This window comes from Saccopteryx leptura, chromosome 6, assembly GCF_036850995.1.
Source record: "Saccopteryx leptura isolate mSacLep1 chromosome 6, mSacLep1_pri_phased_curated, whole genome shotgun sequence".
In the NCBI taxonomy this organism is placed as follows: Eukaryota; Metazoa; Chordata; class Mammalia; order Chiroptera; family Emballonuridae; genus Saccopteryx; species Saccopteryx leptura.
Genome location: NC_089508.1, coordinates 152396012 through 152422636, shown reverse-complemented (window position 1 = coordinate 152422636; position 26625 = coordinate 152396012). Strand labels below are relative to the sequence as shown.

Genomic DNA, 26625 nt, shown 5'->3' with positions numbered 1-26625 from the left:
AGAGAGAGAGAGAGAGGAGAGAGGAGAGACAGAGAGAGAGAAGGGGGGAGGAGCTGGAAGCATCAAATCCCATATGTGCCTGGACCAGGCAAGCCCAGGGTTTCGAACCGGCAGTATTTCCAGGTTGACGCTTTATCCACTGCACCACCACAGGTCAGGCTTTTTTTTTTTTTTTAAAGGGTGGGAAAGGCTTAGTTTTGTTGTTTTTTATTTTTTTATTTTTTTTATTTATTCATTTTAGAGAGGAGAGAGAGACAGAGGAGAGAGACAGGGGGGAGGAGCTGGAAGCATCAACTCCCATATGTGCCTTGACCAGGCAAGCCCAGAGTTTCGAACTGGTGACCTCAGCATTTCCAGATCAACGTTTTATCCACTGCGCCACCACAGGTCAGGCAAGAGTCTCCTTTTAAACTTTGTTACTGGTATAACTGCACAAAGCTTGCCTTTTTTTTTTTTTTTTACAGAGATTGAGAGTCAGAGAGAGGGCTAGATAGGGACAGACAGTAATGGAGAGATGAGAAGCATCAATCATTAGTTTTTTGTTGCGACACCTTAGTTGTTCATTGATTGCTTTCTCATATGTGCCTTGACCGTGGGGATACAGCAAACCAAGTAACCCCTTTCTCAAGACAGCGACCTTGCCTGACCTGTGGTGGCACAGTGGATAAAGCATCGACCTGGAATGCTGAGGTTGCCGGTTCAAAACCCTGGGCTTGCCCGGTCAAGGCACATATGGGAGTTGAAGCTTCCTGCTCCTCCCCCCCCCCTCTCCCCTCTAAAATGAATAAATAAATAAAAATAATTAAAAAAAAAAAAAAAAAAGACAGCGACCTTGGGTCCAAGCTGGTGAGCTTTGCTCAAACCAGATGAGCTCACGCTCAAGCTGGTGACCGCGGGGTCTCGAATCTGGGTCCTCCGCATCCCAGTCCGATGCTTTATCCACTGCGCCACCGCCTGGTCAGGCCACAGAGCTTGCTTTTGTTGGTGTTTGCATGCTGTATCTTTTTCTATACTTTTTTACTTTCTTTTCCTTACTTCTTTACAGTTTCAAGTCATTTTTTTAAAATTTATTCATTTTAGAGAGGAGGGGGGGGGGAGAGAGAGGAAAGACAGAGAGAGAGAAGGGGGGGGGGAGGAGCTGGAAACATCAACTCCCATATGTGCCTTGACCAGGCAAGTCCAGGGTTCGAACCGGCGACCTCAGCATTTCCAGGTCGACGCTTTATCCACTGCGCCACCACAGGTCAGGCCTCAAGTCATCTTTTATAAACAGTATATAATTAGGCTTTTGGGGTTTTTGTTTTTTTTAAGAGAGAGAGAGAGAGATGGACAGACAATGACAGACAGGAAGGGAGAGCAATGAGAAGCATCAGTTTTTCATTGTGGCATCTTAGTTGTTCATTGATTGCTTTATCATATGTGCTTTAACAGAGGTGGGGGGCTATAGCAGAGCCAGTGACCCCTTGCTCAAGCCAGCGACCTTTGGACTCAAGCCATTGACCATGGTTTGATGTCTATGGTCCCACGCTCAAGCCAGTGACCTCAGGCTCAAGAGTCTGTGCTCAAACTGGATGAGCTTGCACTCAAGCCGGTGACCTTGGGGTTTCGAACCTGGGTCTTTATTGTCCCAAGCTGATGCTCTATCCACTGCGCCACTGTCTGGTCAGGTCTAATTTTTTATTATTTTTTTTATTGATTTGAGAGAGAAGGAAAAAAAAATCAATTTGTTGTTCCACTTATTTATATATTCATTGGTTGATTCTCTTATGTGCCCTGACTGGGCATCGAACTTGCAACCTTGGTGTTTTGGGAAGATACTCCAACCAACTGAGCTTCCTGGTCAGGGCCTTATTTTTATTGTGGTAAATACATACAATAAAAGTTATCATTTCAACCTTTAATTTTACTGTCTTATGTTTTGAGTTATTTACTTTGTGAGCCCGTCTTCCTCTTCAGCAGGGTGCTCACTGACATTGGAACAGGTTCTTAGAATGTCCTGGCCATCAGCAAGCTGTTCGTTTGATTATTGTATTTATGTATCTGCTCATACAAAAAAATTCCTCAAAATTTTTTTATTGTAGTAAAATATGCATGACATAAAATTTACTATCTTAGCCATTCAATAAAAATTTTTATTGATTTTTAGAGAGAGAGAGGACAGGAAAGAGAGGAGGGAGAAGGGGGAAATATTTGTTGTTCCACCCAGTCATGCATTTTTTGGTTGCTTCTTGTGTGTGCCCTGACTGGGGATTGAACCCACAACCTTGTTGTTTCGGGATGATTCTTTTAACCAAGTGAGCTAACTGGCCAGGGCACATCTTAACCATCTTTAAGTGTACAGTTCACTGGCATTAAGTACATTCACATTGTTCTGCAACCATCACCACCATCCATCTTCAGAACTTTTTCATCTTCTAAACTAAAATCCTGTCCCTATTAAACAATTACCCCATCCCCAAAGCTCCTGGCTACTAGTATTGCAGTTTGTCTTTGAATTTGACTCTTCTAGGTATCTCCTGTAAGTGAAATCATACAGTATTTATCTGTGTCTGGCTTACTATAATGTCTTCAGGGTTCGTTCATGTTATAGTATGTGTCTGTACTTCAGTCCTTTTCATGGCTGAATAATACCAAACGTAATGTGGTATGTGCCACATTTTGTTTATACATGGGTTGTTTCCAGCTTTTGGCTGTTGTGAATAGTGCTGCAGTGAACATAGATGTACTGTATATGGGTGTCTGTCTGAGTTCCTGCCTTCATTTCTTTTGGGTATATACCTAGGAAGTGGAAGTGCCAGGTCATACTGCATTTAACTTTGAGGATCACAAGACTGTCTTCCACAGTGACTGTGCCAATTTATATTTCTACCAACAATGTATGAGGGTTCCGATTTCTCTACATCCTCACCAACACTTGTTATTGTCCCTTTTTATTGTTGTTTCTTTAAAGTTTTTCCATTGATTTGAGAGAGGAGGGAAAGAGAGAGAGAGAAGCATCAACCCACTGTTCCACTTAGTTGTTCCATTTAGTTGTGCATTCTTTGATTGCTTCTCAGAAGTGACTTGACCAGGGATCGAACCCACAACCTCCAAGTGCCAGGAGGATGCTCTATCCACTGATCCATTTGGCCAGGGCCTGTTGTCTTTTTGTTTTACAAATATTGATTGACGTACGACCTATGCAACTTATGACCATTTGATTTTACTACCACAGTCGCTAGCCACGACTGCTCCACGTCTGGCAACAAGCGTTGCCCAGCTGGGCGTACGACGGTGCGGACCAGCTTCCGGCAGCACTATCATCTCCGCGTGCACCATTTCAACTATTATCCCAGACTTGGTAAAACAATTTGTGTTTTGTGTCTTGGATATTTTTCATCAAATCCCTCCCAAGATGTCTACCAAGAGGAAATTGTCTTTGCAAATATTAAACCAGTTGTACTGGTAATGCAGTGTTTTACTTAAACCCGACAAATGTAAAAATAAGAAACAAAATGGTGTAGAGATGATACAAATGGCATAAAATGAACAAAGAAAATTATGATATATAACAATAATGAAAGAAAATTATGATAATACATGACAAAGATTTTTTTTTTTTACAGAGCCAGAGAGAGTCAGAGAGAGGGATAGACAGGGACAGACAGACAGGAACGGAGAGATGAGAAGCATCAATCATTAGTTTTTCGTTGCGCGTTGCGACACTTTAGTTGTTCATTAATTACTTTCTCATATGTGCCTTGACCGCGGGCCTTCAGCAGACTGAGTAACCCCTTGCTCGAGCCAGCAACCTTGGGTTGAAGCTGGTGAGTTTTTGCTCAAACCAGATGTGCCCATGCTCAAGCTGGCAACCTCAGGGTCTCAAACCTGGTTCCTCTGCATCTCAGTCTGATGCTCTATCCACTGTGCCACCGCCTGGTCAGGCTGACTTAAAGATTTTTTTTTTAAATTCCACTTTATTTAAGTTTATTTTATTTTATTTTATTTATTTATTTTTACAGAGACAGAGTGAGTCAGAGAGAGGGATAGACAGGGACAGACAGACAGGAACGGAGAGAGATGAGAAGCATCAATCATCAGTTTTTCATTGCGTGTTGCAACACTTAGTTGTTCATTGATTGCTTTCTCATATGTGCCTTGACCGTGGGCCTTCAGCAGACCGAGTAACCCCTTGTTGGACCCAGCGATCTTGGGTTCAAGCTGGTGAGCTTTGCTCAAACCAGTTGAGCCCGTGCTCAAGCTGGCGACCTCGGGGTCTCGAACCTGGGTCCTCTGCATCCCAGTCCGACGCTCTATCCACTGTGCCACCGCCTGGTCAGGCACTTAAAGATTTTTATAACATCATTTCACAGTACTGTACATATAGCTTAGTCAACCTACAACAAATCGTGTTACGACCAGTCCTGTCGGAACCAATCGTGGTCGTAAGTCGAGCACTAGCTGTAAATATATATTATATATAATATATATTATATAATAACCATTCTAATGGAGTGACATGGTATCTTGTGGTTTCAATTTGTATTTCTCTAAATGACTAATGATGATGAGCATCTTTTCATGTGCTTATTAGCAATTTGTATATCTTCTTTGGAGAAATGTCTATTCAAGTCTTGCCCATTTTATTCTATATATTTATTGATTTTAGAGAGAGAAAAGGGAGGAGAGAGTGAGAGAGATGGATAAGAGAAAGAAAGAAATATCAATTTGTTACTCTGCTTATTTATGCATTCGTAGGTTGATTTTTTTTTTTTTTTTTTTTTGTATTTTTCCAAAGCTGGAAACAGGGAGGCAGCCAGACAGACTCCCGCATGCGCCCAACCGGGTTCTACCCGGCACGCCCACCAGGGGGTGATGTTCCGCCCATTTGGGGCGTCGCTCTGTTGCGACCAGAGCCACTCGAGCGCCTGAGGCAGAGGCCACAGAGCCATCCCCAGCACCCGGGCCATCTTTGCTCCAATGGAGCCTCGGCTGGCTGCGGGAGGGGAGGAGAGAGACAGAGAGGAAGGAGAGCGGGAGGGGTGGAGAAGCAGATGGGCGCTTCTCCTGTGTGCCCTGGCTGGGAATCGAACCCAGGACTTCCGCACGCCAGGCCAACGTTCTACCACTGAGCCAACCGGCCAGGGCCCGTAGGTTGATTCTTGTATGTGCCCTGACTGGAGATCGAACCCTCAACCTTAGCATATCATGATGATGCTCTAACCAACTGAACTACCCAGCCAGGACAGTCCTTTGCCCATTTTAAATTGGGTTGTTTTGTTGTTGAATTGTAAGAGTTCTCTATATATTCTGGATATTAATCCCTTACCAGATACATGATTTAGAAATATTTTCTCCAGTCTGTGTGTTAATCTTTTCATTTTATTGTTACTCTTGTTTTTGTTTTTTTTGAAGGGAGAGGAGGGGCGATAGTGAGACAGACTTCCATATGCACCCTGACTGGGATCTACCCAGTAACCCCGTCAGGGGCTGATGCTCTGCCCATCTTGGGCTGGTGCTTACAACCGAGCTATTTTTAGTACCTGAGGCAGAGGCTTGAGAAGCCATCCTCAGCACCTGGGGCCAACACTCTTGAATCAGTCAAGCCAAATGGCTGCAAGGGGTGGGGAGAAGAAAGGGAGGGGAGAAGAAGCAGATGGTCTCTTCTTCTGTGTGCCCTGACCAGGAATTGAATTCAGGACTTCCACATGCTGGGTTGTCAATGCTCTATCCACTGCACCACTGCCTGGTCAGGCATCTCTATATATTCTTTTTTTTTTTTAAATATAAGAGCCTTTTTTTAAAAAATTTTTTATTTATTCATTTTTTTTTTTAGAGAGGAGAGGGAGAGAGAGAGAGGAGAGACAGAGAGAGAGAAGGGGGAGGAGCTGGAAGCATCAACTCCCATATGTGCTTTGACCAGGCAAGCCCAGGGTTTCGAACCAGCGACCTCAGCATTTCCAGGTCGACGCTTTATCCACTGCGCCACCACGGGTCAGGCAACTCTATATTCTTAATCAGCATTTAATTCATCTGCATTTAGTAAGGTTACTGATGTGTTTGGATTTAATCTACTATGTTACTAATTTTTCCCTTTGGGGTTGGCTTATTTTTATTCCATTTTTACTCTTCTGTTAGCTTGAAAAGTTATGTGCTTGTTTCCCAGTTTTTCAGTGGTTACTCTGGAGTTTAAAACATGTATATGTGTCCTGACCTGTGGTGGTGCAGTGGTTAGTGCATTGATCTAGACTGCTAAGGTTCCTGGTTCAAAACCCTGGGCTTGCCTGGTCAGGCACATATGAGAAGCAGCTGAGTTGGTGCTTCCAACTCCTCCCCCATGCCTTTCTCTCTCTCTCCTTTCTCTAAAACAAATCAATAAATAACGTCTTAACAAAATACATATTTGTGTTTTACCAAAGTCTAGTTCTTTTACTTCCTTCCTGGACAATGGAAGGACCTTAGAACTTTTAGCTCCATTTACTGCATTGTTGTTATTTATTTTAATCCTTTCCATTTTAAATCACACAGAACATTGTTTTATGCAGTCAAATATCTATTTGGATATTTACCCTCATACTTGGTGTACTCATTGCTCTTCCTTCCTGAATCTCTGCCTTTACATCTGGATCATTGTCCTTCTCCCTAAAGAATGAAAGACAGTTTTAATGTTTTTGTTTATCCGAAAATGTCTTAATTTCACATTCTTTCATGAAGGATACATTTGCTAAGTATAGAGTCCTATGTTGATTGTTTCAACTCCAGATAGATCAATCTATCATCTTCTTGCTCTGAGTGTTTGTGTTGAGAAGTCCAATGTCAGGTGAACTGTAGCTCCTTTGAAGGAAATCTGTCTTGTCTTCCTTCTGGTGCTTTCTTTGTTTTCCCTCTCCTTCTTTTCCTCCCTTCCTTTGTTAATGTCAGTAAGCATAAGTTGTTTTTTGTTTGTTTTAATTATTCATCTCCTTTGATTTGTAAGACTTACTATTTGTGGTCAATGCCTTTGAATCAGTTTTAGTAAGTGTGTAGACATCTTAAATTTTTCTTTGCCCTACTCTTTTGCTACTTATTCTGAAATTCCAGTTGTATGTGTCTTAGATTTCCTCACTCTTCTTGGCCTCTTCTTACCCAGTGTTTTGTATCTGCCATGCTTTTGTTATCTCTGCTTTATTCTGGATATTTTTCTCTGACTGGACTGGAGTTTACTAATTTTCTTCACCTGTTTTAAATCTATTGTAAAACCTATTCATTACACGGTTAACTTCAGTTACTGTGTGTATATATATATATATATATATATATATATATATATATATATTATGATTTTATTTATTGATGTCAGAGAGAGGAGAGAGAGAGGTGGGGGGGAGCAGGAAGCATCAACTCATAGTAGCTGCTTCTCTATGTGTCTTGACCAGTCAAGCCCAGGGTTTTAAACCGGCAATCTTAGCATTCCAGGTCGACGTTTTATCCACTGCACCACCACAGGTCAGGCAGTTACTGTATTTTTTTGTCCTGAAATTTTGTAAGTGTGATTTAAAAAATTTTTAGTCATCTACCAGAATTCTCAGTCTTGTCTTCTATCTCCTTGAACATAGTAAAGTAGTTATTTAAAAGGCTGATAATTGCAGGGGTCCCCAAACTTTTTACACAGGGGGCCAGTTCACTGTCCCTCAGATCATTGGAGGGCCGCCACATACAGTGCTCCTCTCACTGACCACCAATGAAAGAGGTGCCCCTTCCGGATGTGCCGTGGGGGCTGGATAAATGGCCTCAGGGGGCCGCATGCAGCCTCCCGGGCTGTAGTTTGCAGCCTGTCTTAGAGTTTCTGTTAGCCTCCTTCTTCCCTCTCTCCTTTCCTCCCTCCCTTCCTCCCTTTCTAATTTCCTCTGGGTTTTGTTCATATCTTGTCTTTTTATGTGCCTGGTATTTTTTTTTTTTTTTCAGAGACAGAGAGAGAGAGGGATAGACAGGGACAGACAGGAACGGAGAGAGATGAGAAGCATCAATCATTAGTTTTTCTTTGCACATTGCGACACCTTAGTTGTTCATTGATTGCTTTCTCATATGTGCCTTGATCGCGGGCCTTCAGCAGACCGAGTAACGCAGGGGTCCCCAAACTATGGCCCGCGGGCCATATGCGGCCCCCTGAGGCCATTTATCTGGCCCCCGCCGCACTTCCGGAAGGAGCACCTCTTTCATTGGTGGTCAGTGAGAGGAGCACATTGACCATCTCATTAGCCAAAAGCAGGCCCATAGTTCCCATTGAAATATTGGTCAGTTTGTTGATTTAAATTTACTTTTCTTTATTGTAAATATTGTATTTGTTGCCGTTTTGTTTTTTTACTTTAAAATAAGATATGTGCAGTGTGCATAGGGATTTGTTCATAGTTTTTTTTATAGTCTGGCCCTCCAACGGTCTGAGGGACAGTGAACTGGCCCCCTGTGTAAAAAGTTTGGGGACCCCTGGAGTAACCCCTTGCTCGAGCCAGTGACCTTGGGTTCAAGCTGGTGAGCTTTTGCTCAAACCAGATGAGCCCGCGCTCAAGCTGGTGACCTCGGGGTCTCAGACCTGGGTCTTCCACATCCCAGTCCTACGCTCCATCCACTGCACCACCGCCTGGTCAGGCCTGGTAATTTTTTTTTAAGTGAGAGGGAGGGAGTTAGAGAGAGACTCCCGCATGCGCCCCCACCGGGATCCACCATCTGGGGCTGATGTTCAAATCAACTGAACTATCCTCAGTGCCCAGGGCCCATGCTCGAACCAATTGAGCCACTGTCTGCGGGAGGGGGAGAGAGCAAGAAAAAGGAGAGGGAAAGGGAAACAGATGGTTGCTTCTTAAATGTGCCCTGACTGGGAATCGAACCTGGGATGTCTGCATGCTGGGCTGATGCTCTATCCACTGAGCTACCCAGCCAAGGCCTGTGCCTGGTACTTTTTTTTTTTTTTTTGAAGTGTTTTTCCACTTTTTTAAAAAAATATTTATTGATTTTTAGAGAGAGGGGAGAGAGAGAGAGAAGGGGGAGGAGCAGGAAGCATCAATTCCCATATGTGCCTTGACCAAGCAAGCCCAAGGTTTCGAACCGGCAACCTCAGTGTTCCAGGTCGATACTTTATCCCACTGCACCACCACAGGTTAGGCTGGTACTTTTGATTGTTGATTTTTTTGTTAAAACAATGTGAGGCCTAGACCTGGCTGGGTTGATCAATGAATAGAGTATAGTCCTGGCACACCAAGGTTGCAGGTTCAATCCCCAGTCAGGGCACATACAAGAAGCAACCAATGAATGCATAACTAAATGGAACAACTGAGTGGAACAATGAGTTGATACTTCTCTCTCTCTCTCTCAAAAATCAATGGAAAGGCCCTGGTCAGTTTGTTCAGTGGCTAGAGCATCAGCCTAGTGTGTGGATGTCCCAGGTTTACTCCCCGGTCAGGGCACACAGGAGAAGCGACTATCTGCTTTTCTTCTTCTCCCTCTCCCCCTTCTCTCTCTCTTCCCTGCAGCCAGTGGCTCAATTGGTTCGAGTGTTGGCCCTGGTGCTGAAGATTGCTCAGTTGATTTGAGCATCTGCCCCAGATGGGAGTTGCTGGGTGGACCCCGGTTGTGGTACATGCAGGAGTCTCTCCCCTCCTCTCGCTTAAAGAAAAAGAAAGAAAAAGAAAAAAGAGGCCTAAATGAGTCTCTGTAGTCTAATTTCAGGTATTGAGAGGACTCAGCTGAACTATAGGCCCCAGGAGGGCCTTTCTCATTCATTATTTTTTTATTTTATTTTATTTTTTTGCATTTTTCTGAAGCTGGAAACGGGAGAGACAGTCAGACAGACTCCCACATGCGCCCGACCAGGATCCACCCGGCACGCCCACCAGGGGGCGATGCTCTGCCCCTCCAGGGCGTCGCTCCGGTGTGACCAGAGCCACTCCAGTGCCTGGGGCAGAGGCCAAGGAGCCATCCCCAGCGCCCGGGCCATCCCCGCTCCAATGGAGCCCCAGCTGCGGGAAGGGAAGAGAGAGACAGAGAGGAAGGAGAGGGGGAGGGGTGGAGAAGCAGATGGGCGCCTCTCCTGTGTGCCCCGGCCGGGAGTCGAAACCGGGACCTCTGCACGCCAGGCCGACGCTCCACCACTGAGCCAACCGGCCAGGGCCTCATTCATTCTTATTTTTTGACTTACTTTTTTTGAGGTCCAAACCCAAAGCAAGGTTGGTTCACCAAAATTCCACTCTTTCAGCAGGCTGTGGACTCAGATTCCTTGTCCATCTGTCCTTGAGAGCTGGTTCTCATCACCTCTCAGTTGCTCCTTGAATCTGCAGATTTTCCCAGAGCCAGTGAACTGTCAAGAACAGGGAAGGCTGCCTGACCTGGTGGTGGCGCAGTGGATAGAGCGTCGGACTGGGATGCGGAAGGACCCAGGTTTGAGACCCCAAGGTCGCCAGCTTGAGTGCGGGCTCATCTGGTTTGAGCGAGGCTCACCAGCTTGGACCCAAGGTCGCTGGCTCCAGCAAGGGGTTGCTCAGCCTGCTGAAGGCCCGCGGTCAAGGCACATATGAGAAAGCAATCAATGAACAACTAAGGTGTTGCACCGCGCAATGAAAAACTAATGATTGATGCTTCTCATCTCTCTCTGTTACTGTCTGTCTGTCCCTGTCTATCCCTCTCTCTGACTCACTCTCTGTCTCTGTAAAAAATAAATAAATAATTTTAAAAAAAAAAAAAGAAAAGAAAAAAAAAAAGAAAAAAAGAACAGGGAAGGCTGATTTCACACAACTTAGAAGCTGCTGCACAGGTGCCTGCTAGCTCTGTATCCTCAGAGGCTGGGTGGGGCGGGGCTGTTTCCCAGGTTTCCCGTGCCGGAGCTGGGGCACTGAGTGGGATGAATTCTTTTTTTTTTTTTTTTTTGTATTTTTCTGAAGCTGGAAACGGGGAGAGACAGTCAGACAGATTCCCGCGTGCGCCTGACCGGAATCCACCCGGCACGCCCACCAGGGGCGATGCTCTGCCCCTCCGGGGCATCTCTCTGTTGCGACCAGAGCCACTCCAGCGCGTGGGGCAGAGGCCAAGGAGCCATCCCCAGCGCTTGGGCCATCTTTGCTCCAATGGAGCCTTGCTGCGGGAGGGGAAGAGAGAGACAGAGAGGAAGGAGAGGGGGAGGGTGGAGAAGCAGATGGGCGCTTCTCCTGTGTGCCCTGGCCGGTAATCGAACCCGGGACTTCTGCACGCCAGGCCGACGCTCTACCACTGAGCCAACCGGCCAGGGCAATGGGATGAATTCTTGAACGCACAAGTGAATTCACCCATGATGGGACTTTATTTCTTTAAATTTTATTTATTGATTTTAGAGACAGACAGACAGAGAGAAGGGGCAGATTGATGAGCGAGAAGCATCAACTTGTAGTTGCTTCTCGTATGTGCCTTGACCAGTCAGCCCACGGTTTTGAACTGGCAACCTCAGCATTCCAGGTTGACTCTCTGTCCTCTGCAACATCCAGACAGTTGGTTTTTTTTGGACAGAGAGTCAGAGAGAAGGATAGATAGGGACAGACAGACAGGAAGGGAGAGAGATGAGAATCATCAATTTTTTGTTGTGGCACTTTAGTTGTTCATTGATTGATTTCTCATATGTGCCTTGATCATGGGCCTTCAGCAGACCGAGTAACCCCTTGCTCGAGCCAGTGACCTTGGGTCCAAGCTGGTGAGCTTTTGCTCAAACAAGATGAACCCACACTCAAGCTGGCGACCTCGGGGTCTCGAACATGGGTCCTCCACATCCCAGTCCGACTCTCTATCCACTGTGCCACTGCCTGGTCAGGCCCAGACGGATCTTTATTTTTGATTTCAGGTTTTTTCCTGATTGTTTAGGTAATATATTCATTATACAAAATTCAAACATGGAAAGTAGCCTGACCTGTGGTGGCGCAGTGGATAAAGCATCAACCTGGAAATGCTGAGGTCGCCGGTTCAAAACCCTGGGCTTGCCTGGTCAAGGCACATATGGGAGTTGATGCTTCCAGCTCCTCCCCCCTTCTCTCTCTGTCTCTCCTCTCACTCTCTGCCTCTCCCTCTCCTCTCTAAAAAAAAAAAAATAAATAAATAAAAAAGAAACAAAGATTTAAAAAAAAAAAAAAAAAAAGAACAGCAGCAACAACAAAAAATACCCTTTAAAAAAAAAAAAAAAAAAAAAAAAAAACATGGAAAGTAAACATTCGCATAGTTTCCCTCCCAAATTCCCTAATTGCTAATGTTGGTTCACGTTCCTTTCATTTTTTCTTTTTCTACACATATACTAATTTCTTTCTTTTTAAGAAATGAGAGCACGAACTGATAGTGTTTTGCAATATTATCTTTTATATCTTTTTCTTTTCTTTTTTTTTAAAGATTTTATTTATTGATTTTGAGAGAGAGAGAAGGAGAGAAGAGGAATGGGAAGCATCAACTCGTCGTAGTTGCTTCTTGTCTGTGCCTTGACCGGCCAAGCTCAGGGTTTTGAACTGGTGACCCTAGCATTTCATGTCCATACTTTATCCACTATGTTACCACAGGTCATCTTTTATGTCTTTAAATGTAAGTGCTTGTGATTCTGACTCATCCTGTTAAAAGGCTGCAACAGCCAAGTTGCGCCCAAGATGGCAGAGAGCATTCACTGCTGGTTGAGTGCATGTTTCTTTTCATCCTTGTCCCCAGGGGTATTAATGATCTCTTTAATAGTTGCCAGTCTGATAGGTCAACAATATCTTGTTTCATTTGCCTGTCTGATGGCTTTTATTAATACTTGCCCCCACAGTTCTCTGTAGACTTCCCCTGAGTGCATCCTGTCACAGTATGTGTCACACTGGAGTTTCCATGAACAGCTTTCTGGTGGGTAAGGCCAGGCTGTTTCCCCTGCTGCAGCAGTGCCCAGCTCTGCACCTGGTATTCCTGATGCCAGGGAGCACCTGCCTTCCCTCAGATAACAGTAGCCCAGAGGCCAGGGCACGACCCTTCCAGCCCCCAGCCCTGCGAAGGCCACGGTGGGTAGAGAAGACAGAACACAAGTTTCCACATCAGACAGACCTGGATGTGATTCAAGATCGTCCACTTACCTGCTGTGGACAAGTTATTTGGTCTCTGAATGTCTTTTCTGTTTTATAAAATATGTGGCTCCAATAGGGTAATAATCCTTCCATAAGGATCCCAGGGCAGGAGCCGTGGGGATGGAGAGAAAACGGCTGAGGGGTTTGGCTGGTTTTAAGGAGAGTGAATCAAAGTGAGCAGACTGGTGCTGGACTGGGCATGGTTGGGCCTCAGGCAGCCTCCTTATCTGGATGGCCCGGCAGCCCCCTTTCTTCCTGCTGAGAAAGCTGGAGGGTCTATTGGTCAGTGGTCTCGTGTCATTGCTGCCTGGCCCTGTTACAAGGAGTGCCTAGTCCCAATGGGTACAAGGTCTGTGCTGGGTCCCCTGCAACTGGCAGGAAGACCCAGAGAGCTCAGAGCAATCCTCTTCACTCTTGCTGCAGCCTTGCTTTCTCAAGGACTGGGAGATGCACGTCCATTTCAAAGTCCATGGCGCTGGGAAGAAGAATCTCCATGGAGATGGCATTGCCTTGTGGTACACTAGGGACCGCCTCGTGCCAGGTAGGGCTGTGTACTCACATGTGAGGCACCTGTGGTCAAGGATCCTCCACTCTGCACTCTCTTGTTAGGGTGCTGCTGCTCTTTGAGGAGCCCCGGGACACTGGGTTGGCTCAGGGACTGTCCCTTGAGGGGGAGGAGGGACTGGACCTTGTATCTCAGCTCTGTCCCCAGCAGTTAAGAATGGTTTTTAGGCCCTGGCTGGTTGGCTCAGTGGTAGAGCGTCGGCCTGGCATGCAGGAGTCCCGGGTTCGATTCCCGGCCAGGGCACAGAGGAGAAGTGCCCATCTACTTCTCTACCCCTCCCCCTCTCCTTCCTCTCTGTCTCTCTTCCCCTCCTGCAGCCAAGGCTCAATTGGAGCAAAGTTGACCTGGGCGCTGAGGATGGCTCCATGGCCTCTTTCTCAGGCGCTAGAATGGCTCTGGTTGCAACAGAGCAATGCCCCAGATGGGCAGAGCATCGCCCCCCTAGTGGGCATGCCGGGTGGATCCCGGTCGGGCGCATGCAGGAGTCTGTCTGACTGCCTCCCCGTTTCCAACTTCAGAAAATACAAAAAAAAAGAAAAGAATGGTTTTTACCATTATAAAGGGTTATTTTTTTTAAAGCAAAAGCAAAGAAGACTATGTGACTGAGACTGTATGTGGCCCACAAAGCCTAAAATGTTTCCTCTCTGGACCTTGACAGAAAGTTGCTGAGCCCAGGGTTAGAGGATGGTGCTTCCCCCAAAGCCACCTGGTTTTCACATACTGCACACCCCCTTGTCATTTGACACCCCAGAGCACAAAGCCGGGTGCTCTCCCCTCAGTTCAGGCTTTGAACTTGAGTCCTCTCTGTGGTACCCTGAGGACAGCCCCAGGTTTTCCTGTAGAGCTCTCTTCTCTGTCCTGGTGAGCGACCAGCAGAGTGCCATCCCTGGCCCACACCCCTGTTGGCACTGCTGTGCCCTTTGGGTTACCCAGGTTATAACTACAATTTTCCCCATGGCTACAGTGTCCCTTTCTCATTCCAGGGCCTGTGTTTGGAAGCAAAGACAACTTCCATGGCTTAGCCATCTTCCTGGACACATACCCCAATGATGAGACTGCGGAGGTAGGTCCCTGTTCCCTTCCATAGAGCAGGACAGGAAGGACTAGGAAGTTGGCTGGGGACTGTGGGCTGGGACTCTCCCTTGTCCCGGCACAAAGGAGCCTCCAGGGATTGGGGTGGTGGGTGCCCCTGCCACTTCCGCACGCTCTGCTGACTGGAGTAACGGGTGTTTTGGTCTCAGCACGTGTTCCCATACATCTCGGTAATGGTGAACAATGGATCTCTGACCTACGACCATAGCAAGGATGGCCGCTGGACTGAGCTGGCTGGCTGCACGGCCGACTTCCGCAACCGTGATCATGATACCTTTCTGGCTGTGCGCTACTCCCGGGGCCGTCTGACGGTGAGCAGGTGTTGGTGGGGGACATGGCGGTGAAGGAGGGAGAGGTGTCCCCTGCCTGCACTGGCTCTGCAGGGACAGGTGGCCAGGCTGGGCCTGGGGCAGGCTTTACCTGCTGGCTGGCCACAGGTGATGACTGACTTGGAGGACAAGAACGAATGGAAGAATTGCATTGACATCACGGGAGTGCGCCTTCCCACCGGCTACTACTTTGGAGCTTCAGCCGGCACTGGTGACCTGTCTGGTGAGTGGGCTGCGCAGGGCATTAGGTCTTAGTTTAACCTTCCTGGTCTGTCAGGAGCTTGTGACACAGCTGGTCACTTTCCTTCTTGAACTTCTTGCATTGGTTCCATACCCAGTTGGTTTCCTCTTCCTCTTCGTGTGGTCTGTCAGTTTCAGCACACGCAGGACTCAGTCAGGGAGTAGTCCTTGGTGATCTTCCCCTCTCTGTAGGAGCTTTAAATCTGGGCAGTATAGACCTCAGATTTCCATCTGTAGCTCAGTGTCCCAACAACCCCTCAACATTTCCACCCAGATACCCAACAGGTGTCTCAGCCTTCACGTGCCCACAGCTGAAGACCACATCTTGCCACTAAGACATAAGTGACACCTTTGTCCTTCTAGTTGCTCAGGCTAAAAACCTCATTGTCATTCTGGACTTCCCTCTTCTCTCATATGCCACCTGTCAGCCACCTGGGCGAGTCCAGCGACTTTGTCTTTATAGTGCAGCAGACAACCTGTTGCCCCTTCTTTACCACCTGCAGAGTCCAGGCCACCATCCCACCCCACTAAACAACTAAAGGAGGCCCCCTAGGGGTCCCCTCCCTCCACTCCAGCCCAGTAGTCTCCCAGCTCTCTCAGAGTCCTGGCCACCATCCGTCCCAGCAGTGGCCTCAGGCCTTAGTGCCAGTACCTCCTGAACCCTTCACGCTGCTCTCAGCTTCTGGTTCATGTCGCCTCCAGCTCTTCAGACACCACTGCCCTTCGGCCTAAGGCCATTGTGGTGGTGTCTCACTGTCATCTTCAAGTCTTGCTCAGATGTCACTTCCTCAGTGGGGCCTTCCCTGAGTCCCTTTTTAAAATTGTACACACGCCCTGGCCGGTTGGCTCAGCAGTAGAGCATTGGCCTGGCATGCGGGGCACCCGGGTTCGATTCCCGGCCAGGGCACATAGGAGAAGCGCCCATTTGCTTCTCCACCCCCCCTTCCTTCCTCTCTGTCTCTCTCTTCCCTTCCTGCAGCCAAGGCTCCATTGGAGCAAAGATGGCCCGGGCGCTGGGGATGGCTCCTTGGCCTCTGCCCCAGGCGCTAGAGTGGCTCTGGTCGCGGCAGAGCGATGCCTCGAGGGGCAGAGCATCGCCCCCTGGTGGGCAGAGCATCGCCCCTGGTGGGCGTGCCGGGTGGATCCCGGTCGAGCGCATGCGGGAGTCTGTCTGACTGTCTCTCCCTGTTTCCAGCTTCAGAAAAATACAAAAAAAAAAAAAAATTGTACACACATACCCCAGCGCCTGCACACTCTGTAAAGTCATGTGGTGTATGCTTAGGTAACTAGGGTCTCGCTCCCTCCTCACCCAGCAGAGACCATTGGGAACAGGAGTGTGGAAGGGATTTCCCCAAGTTCGCACCTGGGAGGCGGCAGAGCTCCAATGGGAACTTCCTGACTTCAGAGTTGTTGTGTGTCCCTGGCCTCCAGGGGGCGCACACACTGGGCTGTTGCTGCTACTTGGCTCTTTGCTCTTTTGGCCACCAAGTCTTTGCTCCTTAGGCTCTCCCCTTTCCAGGCCTTTTCTTTTCTTTTTTTTTGTTTTTTGTTTTGTTTTACAGAGACAGAGAGTCAGAGAGAGGGATAGATAGGGACAGACAGACAGGAACGGAGAGAGATGAGAAACATCAATCATCAGTTTTTTGTTGTGACACCTTAGTTGTTCATTGATTGCTTTCTCATATATGCCTTGACTGCGGGCCTTCAGCACACCAAGTAACCCCTTGCTCAAGCCAGCGACCTTGGGTCCAAGCTGGTGAGCTTTTTGCTCAATCCAGATGAGCCCGCGCTCAAGCTGGCAACCTCGGGGTTTCGAACCTGGGTCCTTCGCATCTCAGTTCAACGCTCTATCCACTGCGCCACCGCCTGGTCAGTCTTCCAGGCCTTTTCTGAGATTCTAGTCGGTTAGCAGAGCTGATAGCTGGGACCCTCATCTTGGCTCTGAACCTTGCCCTCTCAGTCTCAGAAATGGAGTGATCAGTTACTTACAAGCAGAGCTTCTTTCCTGCCTGGACTGTTTGGACCAGGCCTTTCCCAAGTCTCCTTAGGTGCAGCGCTAACTGCAGGTCAGGCCTGAGCCCTCAGCCAGGCAGGAGCAGGGTTCTCCCCCAGGGACCTGGCCCCTTGCAATGTTTGGGAGAGGCTTGGGCCATGTGCCCAAGGTGGGCTCAAACCCCTTACAAGCTAACACTTGGTCCTGCAGACAATCACGACATCATCTCCATGAAGCTGTTCCAGCTGATGGTGGAGCACACTCCTGATGAGGAGAACATTGACTGGACCAAGATCGAGCCCAGTGTCAATTTCCTCAAGTCGCCCAAAGGTACATGTTCGCGGCCTCTCCCAGTCTGGGCCCCCACAGGGCTAGGGCCTGGCTGGGGTGGTGTGGGTGTGGCCTGCAGTCCCTCTGCCTTTGCCGGTCCAGCTGTCGCTGTGGCCTGGGCCCTGGGATTAGCACATCATGCTCATGAACAGTGGGTGAGCGGCTAGAGTCTGCTTCCTCCCACAGGTGGTGCTAGGGTAATGGTAGGTGATGCCACAGGGGCCAGTGTTGTTGTGGGTGACTGGCAGGGCACTGAAACAGTGCGCACACACGACCCCAGTGAGTGGCCTGGGATGTAGGTCCTCCTGCTGACCAAGGAAACTGCTTTAGCTTTCCTTATCTAGAAGGGGATAAAGATAGGATTTGAACTTGAAATTTTGCAAAACACTAAAGCCTGGGCTCTTCCTGTCACACTAACTAGCCATGACTTGGTCCTCACAGAGTGGGGGTTTTGTTTGGAGAAGTAGGGCCCCTGTGAGTGGAGAAATCCACCACTGGAACCCTGAAGATATGCCCGTGGGCTCAGTGGGGGTGGCACACAGGCTGTCCCAGGGCCAGTGTACTGAGGGGCTTCTGAGTCCAGTCCAGGTCACCATGCAGTGTGAGCTGGAGTGGAACCCAGCATTTTATGTGACATCTCACTTTTTTTCTTTTTTTAATTGATTTTAGAGAGACTGAGGGATGAAAGGTGGGTAGGGGGAGAGATAAAAAGAGAGAAGAAAGCATTTAATTTGTTGTTTCACTTAGTTGTGCATTTGTTTGCTTCCTGTATGTGCCCTGGCTGGGGATCGAACCCACAACCTTGGTATTTTGGGACAATGCTCTAACCAACTGAGCTAACCGGCCAGGGCCAACATCTCACTTTTTAAGATTCAGGCTACTTTTAAATGTTTTGGCCTGACCTGTGGTGGCTCACTGGATAAAACGTTGACCTGGAATGTTGAGGTCGCTGGTTTGAAACCCCGGGCTTGCTTGGTCAAGGCACATATGGGAGTTGATGCTTCCTGCTCCTCCCCCCTTCTCTCTCTCTCTCTCTCCTTTCTTTCTAAAAATGAATAAATAAAAATCTAAAAAGAAAAATGTTTTGGGAGGCATGCAAACCCTGCCATAGGCCATTGTCTTGCCACTTTGGTCAAAGGGTTTCTGGCTGCTGAGGGTTAGCGACCTCGTATGCTCTGACCCACCCAGCAGCCCCATGTGGTTGGTCAGGCGGGATTAAGTAATTTTCAGACTTTGCTGATTCATTGATTCACTCCTTCAGCAGACGATTCCAAAGCTTCCACTCAGTGCCTAACTCTGTGCTGGATGCTGCCCTAGGGTTCAGTTTAGTGGCTGAAGGGGAGACGAGGTGGAGGGCCTTAGGAGACCCAGTGTGGGGGCCTGCGATTTCCTAGGAACCACCAGATGCATCCGGGGCAGTGTTTGGCAAGGCTTGTGTTTCTGCAGATGGGACCCTCAGACTATGGCACTGGTGTGGGGGATTGTCTTGTGAAAGCAGGTCCTGGGCCTCCTGGGTAGACCAGGCTCTTGGGAAAACCAGGAGCCCAGTGTCCATCCCCTCTGTGCCACAGAAGGGCACCCCAGACCCCAGTCTGTGGGGTCCTGAGGGTTGCCCCTCCGTGTGCTCCCCTGCCTCCCCCGTGCAGCCACAGCGTCTGCCTGGGGGCAGTGGGGCGTCTCTTGAGGGCTGCCACCCTGCTCCATCCTGCTGGGACCTACCAGGCCTCTCTGCTTTGCCACTTCGAATCCTCCTTCTTCTTCCTCAGACAACGTGGACGACCCAACGGGGAACTTCCGCAGTGGGCCCCTGACGGGCTGGCGCGTGTTCCTGCTGCTGCTGTGTGCGCTGCTGGGTATCATCGTGTGTGCCGTGGTGGGCGCCGTGGTGTTTCAGAAGCGGCAGGAACGCAACAAGCGTTTCTACTGAGTGCCGGAGCCCTGCTCTAATGTGAACTTTTTCTACTGGGATTGTAAAAGCAAAACAAGACGACCTATTTCTTAACAGTTTCAAAGAAATAATTAAAGTATTTTCATACATTTTGCTTCTTACCCAGCTGGGACAGGCTGCAGGGCTGGGTAATAAGGGTTCGGCGTCCCCACAGCTGGGGACAGAGTCCCTGTCCCATTGCCAGCATCTCAGGAGCAGGGAGGGGTCTGCCTAGAGCTGGGCTGAGGCCGTTTGCAGCTGCTGAACACTGGAAGCCTCCCAGCCACAGTGTTGCCCGAGGACCCAGGCAGTGGTTTCGTTTTGTGCCATGAGGCACTTGGAGACGAGGAGGACGACGAGTGGGGAGCCTGAGCCTGGGCCTTGCCTTCACCTCTGAGCCTCCCAGGGCAGACCCTCGAGTAAGGCTGAAGGGGCAGTTTGGTGGGGCCCAGAGTGAGATCGTGTGCTGAATAAAGTGAGCTGACCACCCTCCACTGTGTGACTGCCCTGAGGGGCGTTTCATTTTCTTGGAATGCTTTCCAGGGAGCTAGGCTTCCCAGCTCAGCCTCATCCCCTCCGGCAGTGCTGTGCTCCCTGTACCTGGGTTGGAGACGCTGCTCTAGAGTCAAGCAAAGTTTTCCCAGTGTCACATAGCAGGGGGTCCTGGGGTCGGGGGCTCTGTTCCTGTGCTGTCTCTGCTCTGGGCCCCTAAGTGAAAGGGTCCAGTAGGAAGAGGTCCAGTGGGGTACCATGCAGTGATGTGACCTCAGCCCAAGGAAACTAGGGGGCTCCAGGATCTGGAAGGGATTGGTTATAGGGGGACAGCTGGGGTCAGTAGTGGTATTCTCTTTGGGGTGCCTCGAGGGGACAGAGATGGGCCAAGAGGAGGAAGAAGCCAGTGCTGACCAGAAACCCCACCATCTGCAGCTTCCATGGTTCTCCACCCAGGCCACAGTCTGCTGCTGCCGTGCTGCCATCACCCTGCCCTCCTGGCCACCCATCCCGCCTCAGAGCAGTGTCCCCCATCTAGTCCAGAGCCACCTTCAGTGTCTTTGCATTCACAACTCACTAATTAAGTCTCTGTCTTAAAAGCACTGTCAATTAGAGTCTCATTGTAAAAAATAGATGATACAGGAGTAGATGAAGAGGAAGCACTTGAAGAAATTTTTCCGTCTGTCTTTCAGTCTCACTCTAGAGCTCTTCACTAACCTACTGTTAACCGTCTCATTCCTTCGCAGTGTTGCGCAGGGTAGACATGGAGAGGTTGTTTACAGCCTTGCGGGGACCCAGAGGTCTGAGCTTTGCTTCCCTCACACGGGTGGAGCCTGTTCACAAAGCCGTGAGAGTAAATATGGTCCATGTGGTTGAAATATTTTGTTGAGCACTTTCCCCAAAACAGCTTCTTTACTTGAAAAATAGCTAACTTTGAGTACTTCGTGGTTCTGAGCCCTTGACGTGTGTTACCTCATTTCCCTCCACAACACTTACCCAGCTGGACACCAGAAATCCAGTGGGGCAGGCAGCTCTCACCTCACTGACCACCTCCCTCCTGGGGGCACTGTGTCCACAGTGACATACATGGCAACTAAGTCCATGGCTGCCACAACCACACTTTCCATACTCGGCCTTCCCCAAATTCCTGAACTATTAGGCAATTTGGCATCTGTATGGCTGTCACTGTTGCTGCATGTTAATCACCTGGAGAACGAGAGCACACCTGCCTCATTCTCCAGAGCTGGTGGGCCTGGGCAAGGGTAGTTTTAGAAGAACCACCAGGGTTAGAAGAACCACCCCTGGTGGTTCTGACCAGTACACAGACCTGAGAGCCAGCAGCTGTTAGACCGATGACAGGGTGGAGATTAGAGGGATCACAGTCTGCTTAGCTATCACCTAGTGCTTCCCCAAGAGATCAGATGTTTCCTGACACAGATTGTGATGCCATCATCAACATTTTTTGCTATGTGTATTTAAAAAGTTATTTTCTCATATAAAAACGGAATACAAATCTGTGTTCCTGGGTCTTTCCTGAGGAGTAAGCATCAACAGGCTGGCACCCCTCTGGCACAGGCCCTCATGGCACCTCCCTGCCCAGGCAAAGGTACTGATTCTGACTTTTCATGTGTTTCTTAACTGCTGGCATGGAAGGCTGTATCTCTCAGTGTGTGGTATTGGTTTACATCTTTAAAAATTATAAATGGTCCACAGAGTTTTCCTTAGCTTCTAAAAATTCAACATTGTGAGTCTGGGTTACAGTGCAGCTCAAGATGTGTGCGTAGACTCCCGTTTGCCCATTCTGCACTGCCGGCCTGCAGATGGTGCCAGGCTTTTGCTCCTAGGCCTAGTGCAGCTCCACACATCGTCGCGCACAGGGGGAACTGCTGCGTTGCAATTTACGTGCATTCAGTTTTCCATGCCAGGTTGTTCTCCAAGGTGGATTGTATCCAATCTGCTTCCACCTTGGCCACTGAGGTCCTCTCTGCCCACTTCTTAGCACTTGATATTGTCAGAGTGCCTAAGTTTTGATAGTTTGATGGGTGATGATTTCTCTACTCGTCAGGTCAAGGACCCTTGGTATCCTGAGAGATTCATTTGTATTTCCTGTGTGGGGGTTTATTCTGTTCCTTTCCTTGTGTCAGACCCTTGAATTGCTGCTTTGCAAACATCTCCCAACGTGCTTGTCCTTTTGCTTTTTTGCCAGAGAGAGGTGGAGACAGAGAGACAGGGAGAGATGAGAAGCATCAACTCATAGTTGCAACACCTTAGTTCATTGATTGCTTTCTCATATGTGTCTAGACCTAGGGGCTCCAGAGCGAGCCAGTGACCCCTTGCTCAAAGCAGTGACCTTAGGCTTCAAGCCAGCGACTGTGGGGTGATGTCTGTGATCACATGCTCAAGCCGGTGAGCTCTGGGTTTTGAACCTGGGTCCTCTGCGTCCCAGGCTGATGCTCTATCTGCACCACCACAGGCTCTTTTTGCTTTCTACTGGTGTGTGATGCACAGTCTTTTTAAATGCCATTTACTAATCTTTTCCAAAGATTTTTCCCAAAAACATTTGAAACTTTTGCTTTTCAAATTTAGCATTAAATCTTAGAGATTATTTAAAAAAATTTTTTTTTCATTTTTCCGAACCTGGAAATGGGGAGGTAGTCAGACAGACTCCCACATGCGCCCGACCGGGATCCACCCGGCATGCCCACCAGGGGGCGATGCTCTGCCCCTCTGGGGCGTCGCTCTGTTGCATCCAGAGCCATTCTAGCGCCTGAGGCAGAGGCCACAGAGCCATCCCCAGTGCCCGGGCCAACTTTGTTCCAATGGAGCCTTGTCTGCGGGAGGGGAAGAGAGAGACAGAGAGGAAGGAGAGGGGGAGGGGTAGAGAAGCAGATGGGTGCCTCTCCTGTGTGCCCTGGCCAGGAATCGAACCCGGTACCCCTGCACACCAGGCCGACGCTCTACCACTGAGCCAACCAGCCAGGGCTTAATTTTTTTTTTAAGACTTTATTCAATTTTAGAGGGGGGGGGAGAGAGAGAGAGAGAAGGAGAAGGGGGGAGCAGCAGGAAGCATCAACTCCCATATGTGCCTTGACCAGGAAAGCCCAGGATTTTGAACCGGGACCTGCAGTGTCCAAATTGACACTTTATCCACTGTGCCACCACAGGTCAGTAGCATTAAATCTATTTGGAGTTAATTTTTGTGTGAGTAGTTCAGTTGTCCCCTTCATGTCCAGCCTGTTGTGCCAGCACCTTTACTGAACCAGTCATTTATCTGCCCAAGCCGCAGCACCACCAAGGCAGGTGCTCAGCAGTAGCAGTCTCCTCATACTGCTCCCTCACCTTCCTCCTCTTCCGAAGACTAATCCTCAGCTACTCTCCCAGCTACTCCCAGTGAGGGCAGCCCTGTGAAAGCAGAGCCTGAGGAGACTCTAGAGACTGTCAGTCACAGCATCAGACAGCAGCTAGGGTGGCCACCGTCTGCCCACTCCCTCTTCCTGGAGAATGTGGCAGCTCTGAAGGTGCAGAGGCCCCTGTGGCTGCGGCGGAGTTCAGGTCCTCATGACATGGCTGAGGTGCTGCTCTGGCCTGGACTGCCAACCATATGACTTCTGTGTGAAAAAAAAAATCTGTATTAGTTCAAAACTGCTGTTGAGTTATGAGCCAGCCCTGCATTGTCCCCATGTCAAGTTTTCTAACATGTACATGTCTGCTCTGGACTGCAGCTAATATTCATACACCCACTCTGTGCTACACGCTGTTTTGGCCACTGGGACCAACAGACCAAAAGGGACAGAAGTCTGCCCCTATAGATCTTACAGTTTAGTGGGGAAATCAGATGAAATTAGTAAGTAAAATACATGCAATGATAGTGCTTGTAGCAAAGAACCACAACCTGGGTGGCTTTTAACAAATGTATTATCTCCCAGTTTTGGAGCTGGAAGTCTGAAGTCACCTGTCTCAGGTGACTTCTGATGGCTCTGGAGGGAATCCTGCCTCGCCTCTTCTTACCTTTTGGTGATTCCTGGAAATCTTTGGTGTTCCTTGACTTGTAGACACATCGCTCCAATCTCTGGCTCCATCGTTGCACAACTGTCCATCATCTTCTGTCTTTGAATTTCCCCTTTGTAAGGGCTCCATTCATATTAGATTAGCCACCCACCATGGCCTCATTTAACTTGGTTAGATCTACTCAGACCCTATTTCCAAATAAAGTCACATCCAGAGATGCTAGGATTAGGACTTCAACAGAGCTTTTTTTGGAAACACAATTCAACCCATGACAGTGGTTAAGGAGAAAAGATGAAGGGTAAGGGGATAAGAAGAGTTGGGTGGAGATGGAGAAAGGCCTGCGACTGCGCTTGGCTAACCTCAAGGAAATGGAATGAAAACTCATTGAGCCATTCATCCAAGCTTTGTGCATTTTTCCATATATATTTCAGTATATGTTAACTTTAAAACATGCATTTCAGGCCCTGGCCGGTTGGCTCAGCGGTAGATCATCGGCCTGGCGTGCGGGGGACCCGGGTTTGATTCCCGGCCAGGGCACATAGGAGAAGCGCCCATTTGCTTCTCCACCCCACCCCACCCCCGCCTCCCTCCTCTCTGTCTCTCTCTTCCCCTCCCGCAGCCAAGGCTCCATTGGAGCAAAGATGGCCCGGGCGCTGGGGATGGCTCCTTGGCCTCTGCCCCAGGCGCTAGAGTGGCTCTGGTCGCGGCAGAGTGACGCCCCGGAGGGGCAGAGCGTCGCCCCTGGTGGGCGTGCTGGGTGGAACCCGGTCGGGCACATGCGTGAGTCTGTCTGACTGTCTCTCCCCGTTTCCAGCTTCAGAAAAAACAAACAAACAAAAAAAACATGCATTTCAAAAAGACAGCTTTCTTGTAAGACTCTCATGATCAATATTTGCCTTTGTTTTTCTTAATTTATTTTTTTTCTGAAATGAGAAGCGGGGAGGAAGAGAGACTCCCGCATGCGCCTGACAGATCTACCTGGCATGCCTAGTAGTAGGGGGCGATGCTCTACCCAGCTGGGGCTGTTGCTCCTTTGCAACCAGAGCCATTCTAGCACCTGAGGCGGAGGCCATGGAACCATCCCCAGCGCCTGGGCCAACTCTGCTCCAATGGAGCCTTGGCTGCAGGAGGGGAAGAGAGAGAGAAAGGAAAGGGGGAAGGGTGGAGAAGCAGATGGGCACTTCTTTTGTGTGCCCTGGCCGGGAATCGAACCGGGACTTCCACAGACCAGGCCGACACTACCACTAAGCCAACCGGCCAGGGCTATTTGGCATTTCTTGATTAATATCAGCAATATTGTCAATGCATATGTGTGCTAAAATAATCCTTCCCATGGTTTTTTTATGATTCAATTTTCCATTTTAGTTCCATCATGGCCTCGAGGTTAATTAATTCAGGAAATCTTTATCAGTGAGCTCCTAGTGTGAACTAGGCAGTAGGCAAGGGATGCGGAGGTCCAATACAGCTCCTGCCTTCATGGAGCGCAGGCCTGGCTGGGTAGACACTGATTCAGGAGCCAACCTGGAAGACATCCCACCAAGTATATATTTCAAGCAGAAGGAGTTTAATATAGGGTGTTGATTATGGGGGTGTGGGAAGGCTGAATGAGCAAAATGGGGCCCTGAGGTATCCCAGAAATTCAGTGAGAAGGCAGATAAATCCCAGAGGGAACAGAAGGAAGAGGTGGTGTCACCATAGCCCCAGAGCTCAGTGCCCTGTGCTCGGTGCTTAGACCTCTGGGAAGTGGGAACCGGGTGGGAACTTGGATTCCAAGGGAGGCACAATGCAGTGGGGAGGCAGCACGGTACAGCTGGTGCTTCTGCTGCTGGGCGGGGCAAAGTCTGTCTGGGCCTCTCCCAGCAGCCTGCTGCTGCCACTGGCCTTGGATTTTTCCCAAGTTTGTCTCTTCTCCCTTCCCCTTCCAATCTGCACCTAATACTTGCCAGCAGCAAGACCCAGCTGGAGGCCGACGGGCTAAGGAGCCTGGGAGACAGCTCGGAGTGCCAGACAACGGTATAGAAATGTGGGCCCATGGCTGAGAGGTGAGGGCAAAGAACCCACAGGCAGCAGGCTGTGGGCCACCCTGCCACCTGGAGGGTGGCAGCCACAGTCCCTGGATAGGCCAGCACTGCAGAACTGGGGAATAGTGATTAGAGGGAGATTCTGTTATGTACAAGGGAAGAAAGACATTAAAAGGCTAATAGGCACCTGATTTGTAGTGGCACAGTGGATAAAGCGTCAACCTGGAAATGCTGAGGTCGCCGGTTAGAAACCCTGGGCTTGCCTGGTCAAGGCACATATGGGAGTTGATGCTTCCAGCTCCTCCCCACCTTCTCTCTCTGTCTCTCTCTCCTCTCTCTCCCTCTCTGTCTCTCTCTCTCCCTTTCTCTCTCCTCTATAAAAATGAATAAATAAATTAAAAAAAAAAAAAAAGGCTAATAGGGCCTGACCAGGCCGTGGTGCAGTGGATAGAGCGTTGGACTGGGATGCCGAGGACCCAGGTTCGAGACCCCGAGGTCGCCAGTTTGAATGTGGGCTCATCTGGCTTGAGCAAAATAAAAAATGCTCACCAGCTTAGACCCAAGGTCGCTGGCTCAAGCAAG

The 26625-nt window shown here is 49.0% G+C and overlaps 1 protein-coding gene across 1 annotated transcript in view; it reads left to right on the top strand.

The window, feature by feature from the left end:
- Nucleotides 1-20014, top strand: part of LMAN2 (lectin, mannose binding 2) — a 28592-nt gene extending 8578 nt beyond the window's left edge. The window contains exons 3-8 of the mRNA XM_066344726.1: nucleotides 13470-13587; nucleotides 14595-14674; nucleotides 14853-15014; nucleotides 15141-15255; nucleotides 17476-17595; nucleotides 19362-20014. Of these exons, the coding sequence (XP_066200823.1) occupies nucleotides 13470-13587; nucleotides 14595-14674; nucleotides 14853-15014; nucleotides 15141-15255; nucleotides 17476-17595; nucleotides 19362-19522 (756 nt within the window). The 3' untranslated portion in view covers nucleotides 19523-20014. The remainder of the gene's footprint in view (nucleotides 1-13469; nucleotides 13588-14594; nucleotides 14675-14852; nucleotides 15015-15140; nucleotides 15256-17475; nucleotides 17596-19361) is intronic.
- Nucleotides 20015-26625: the final 6611 nt, after the last annotated feature.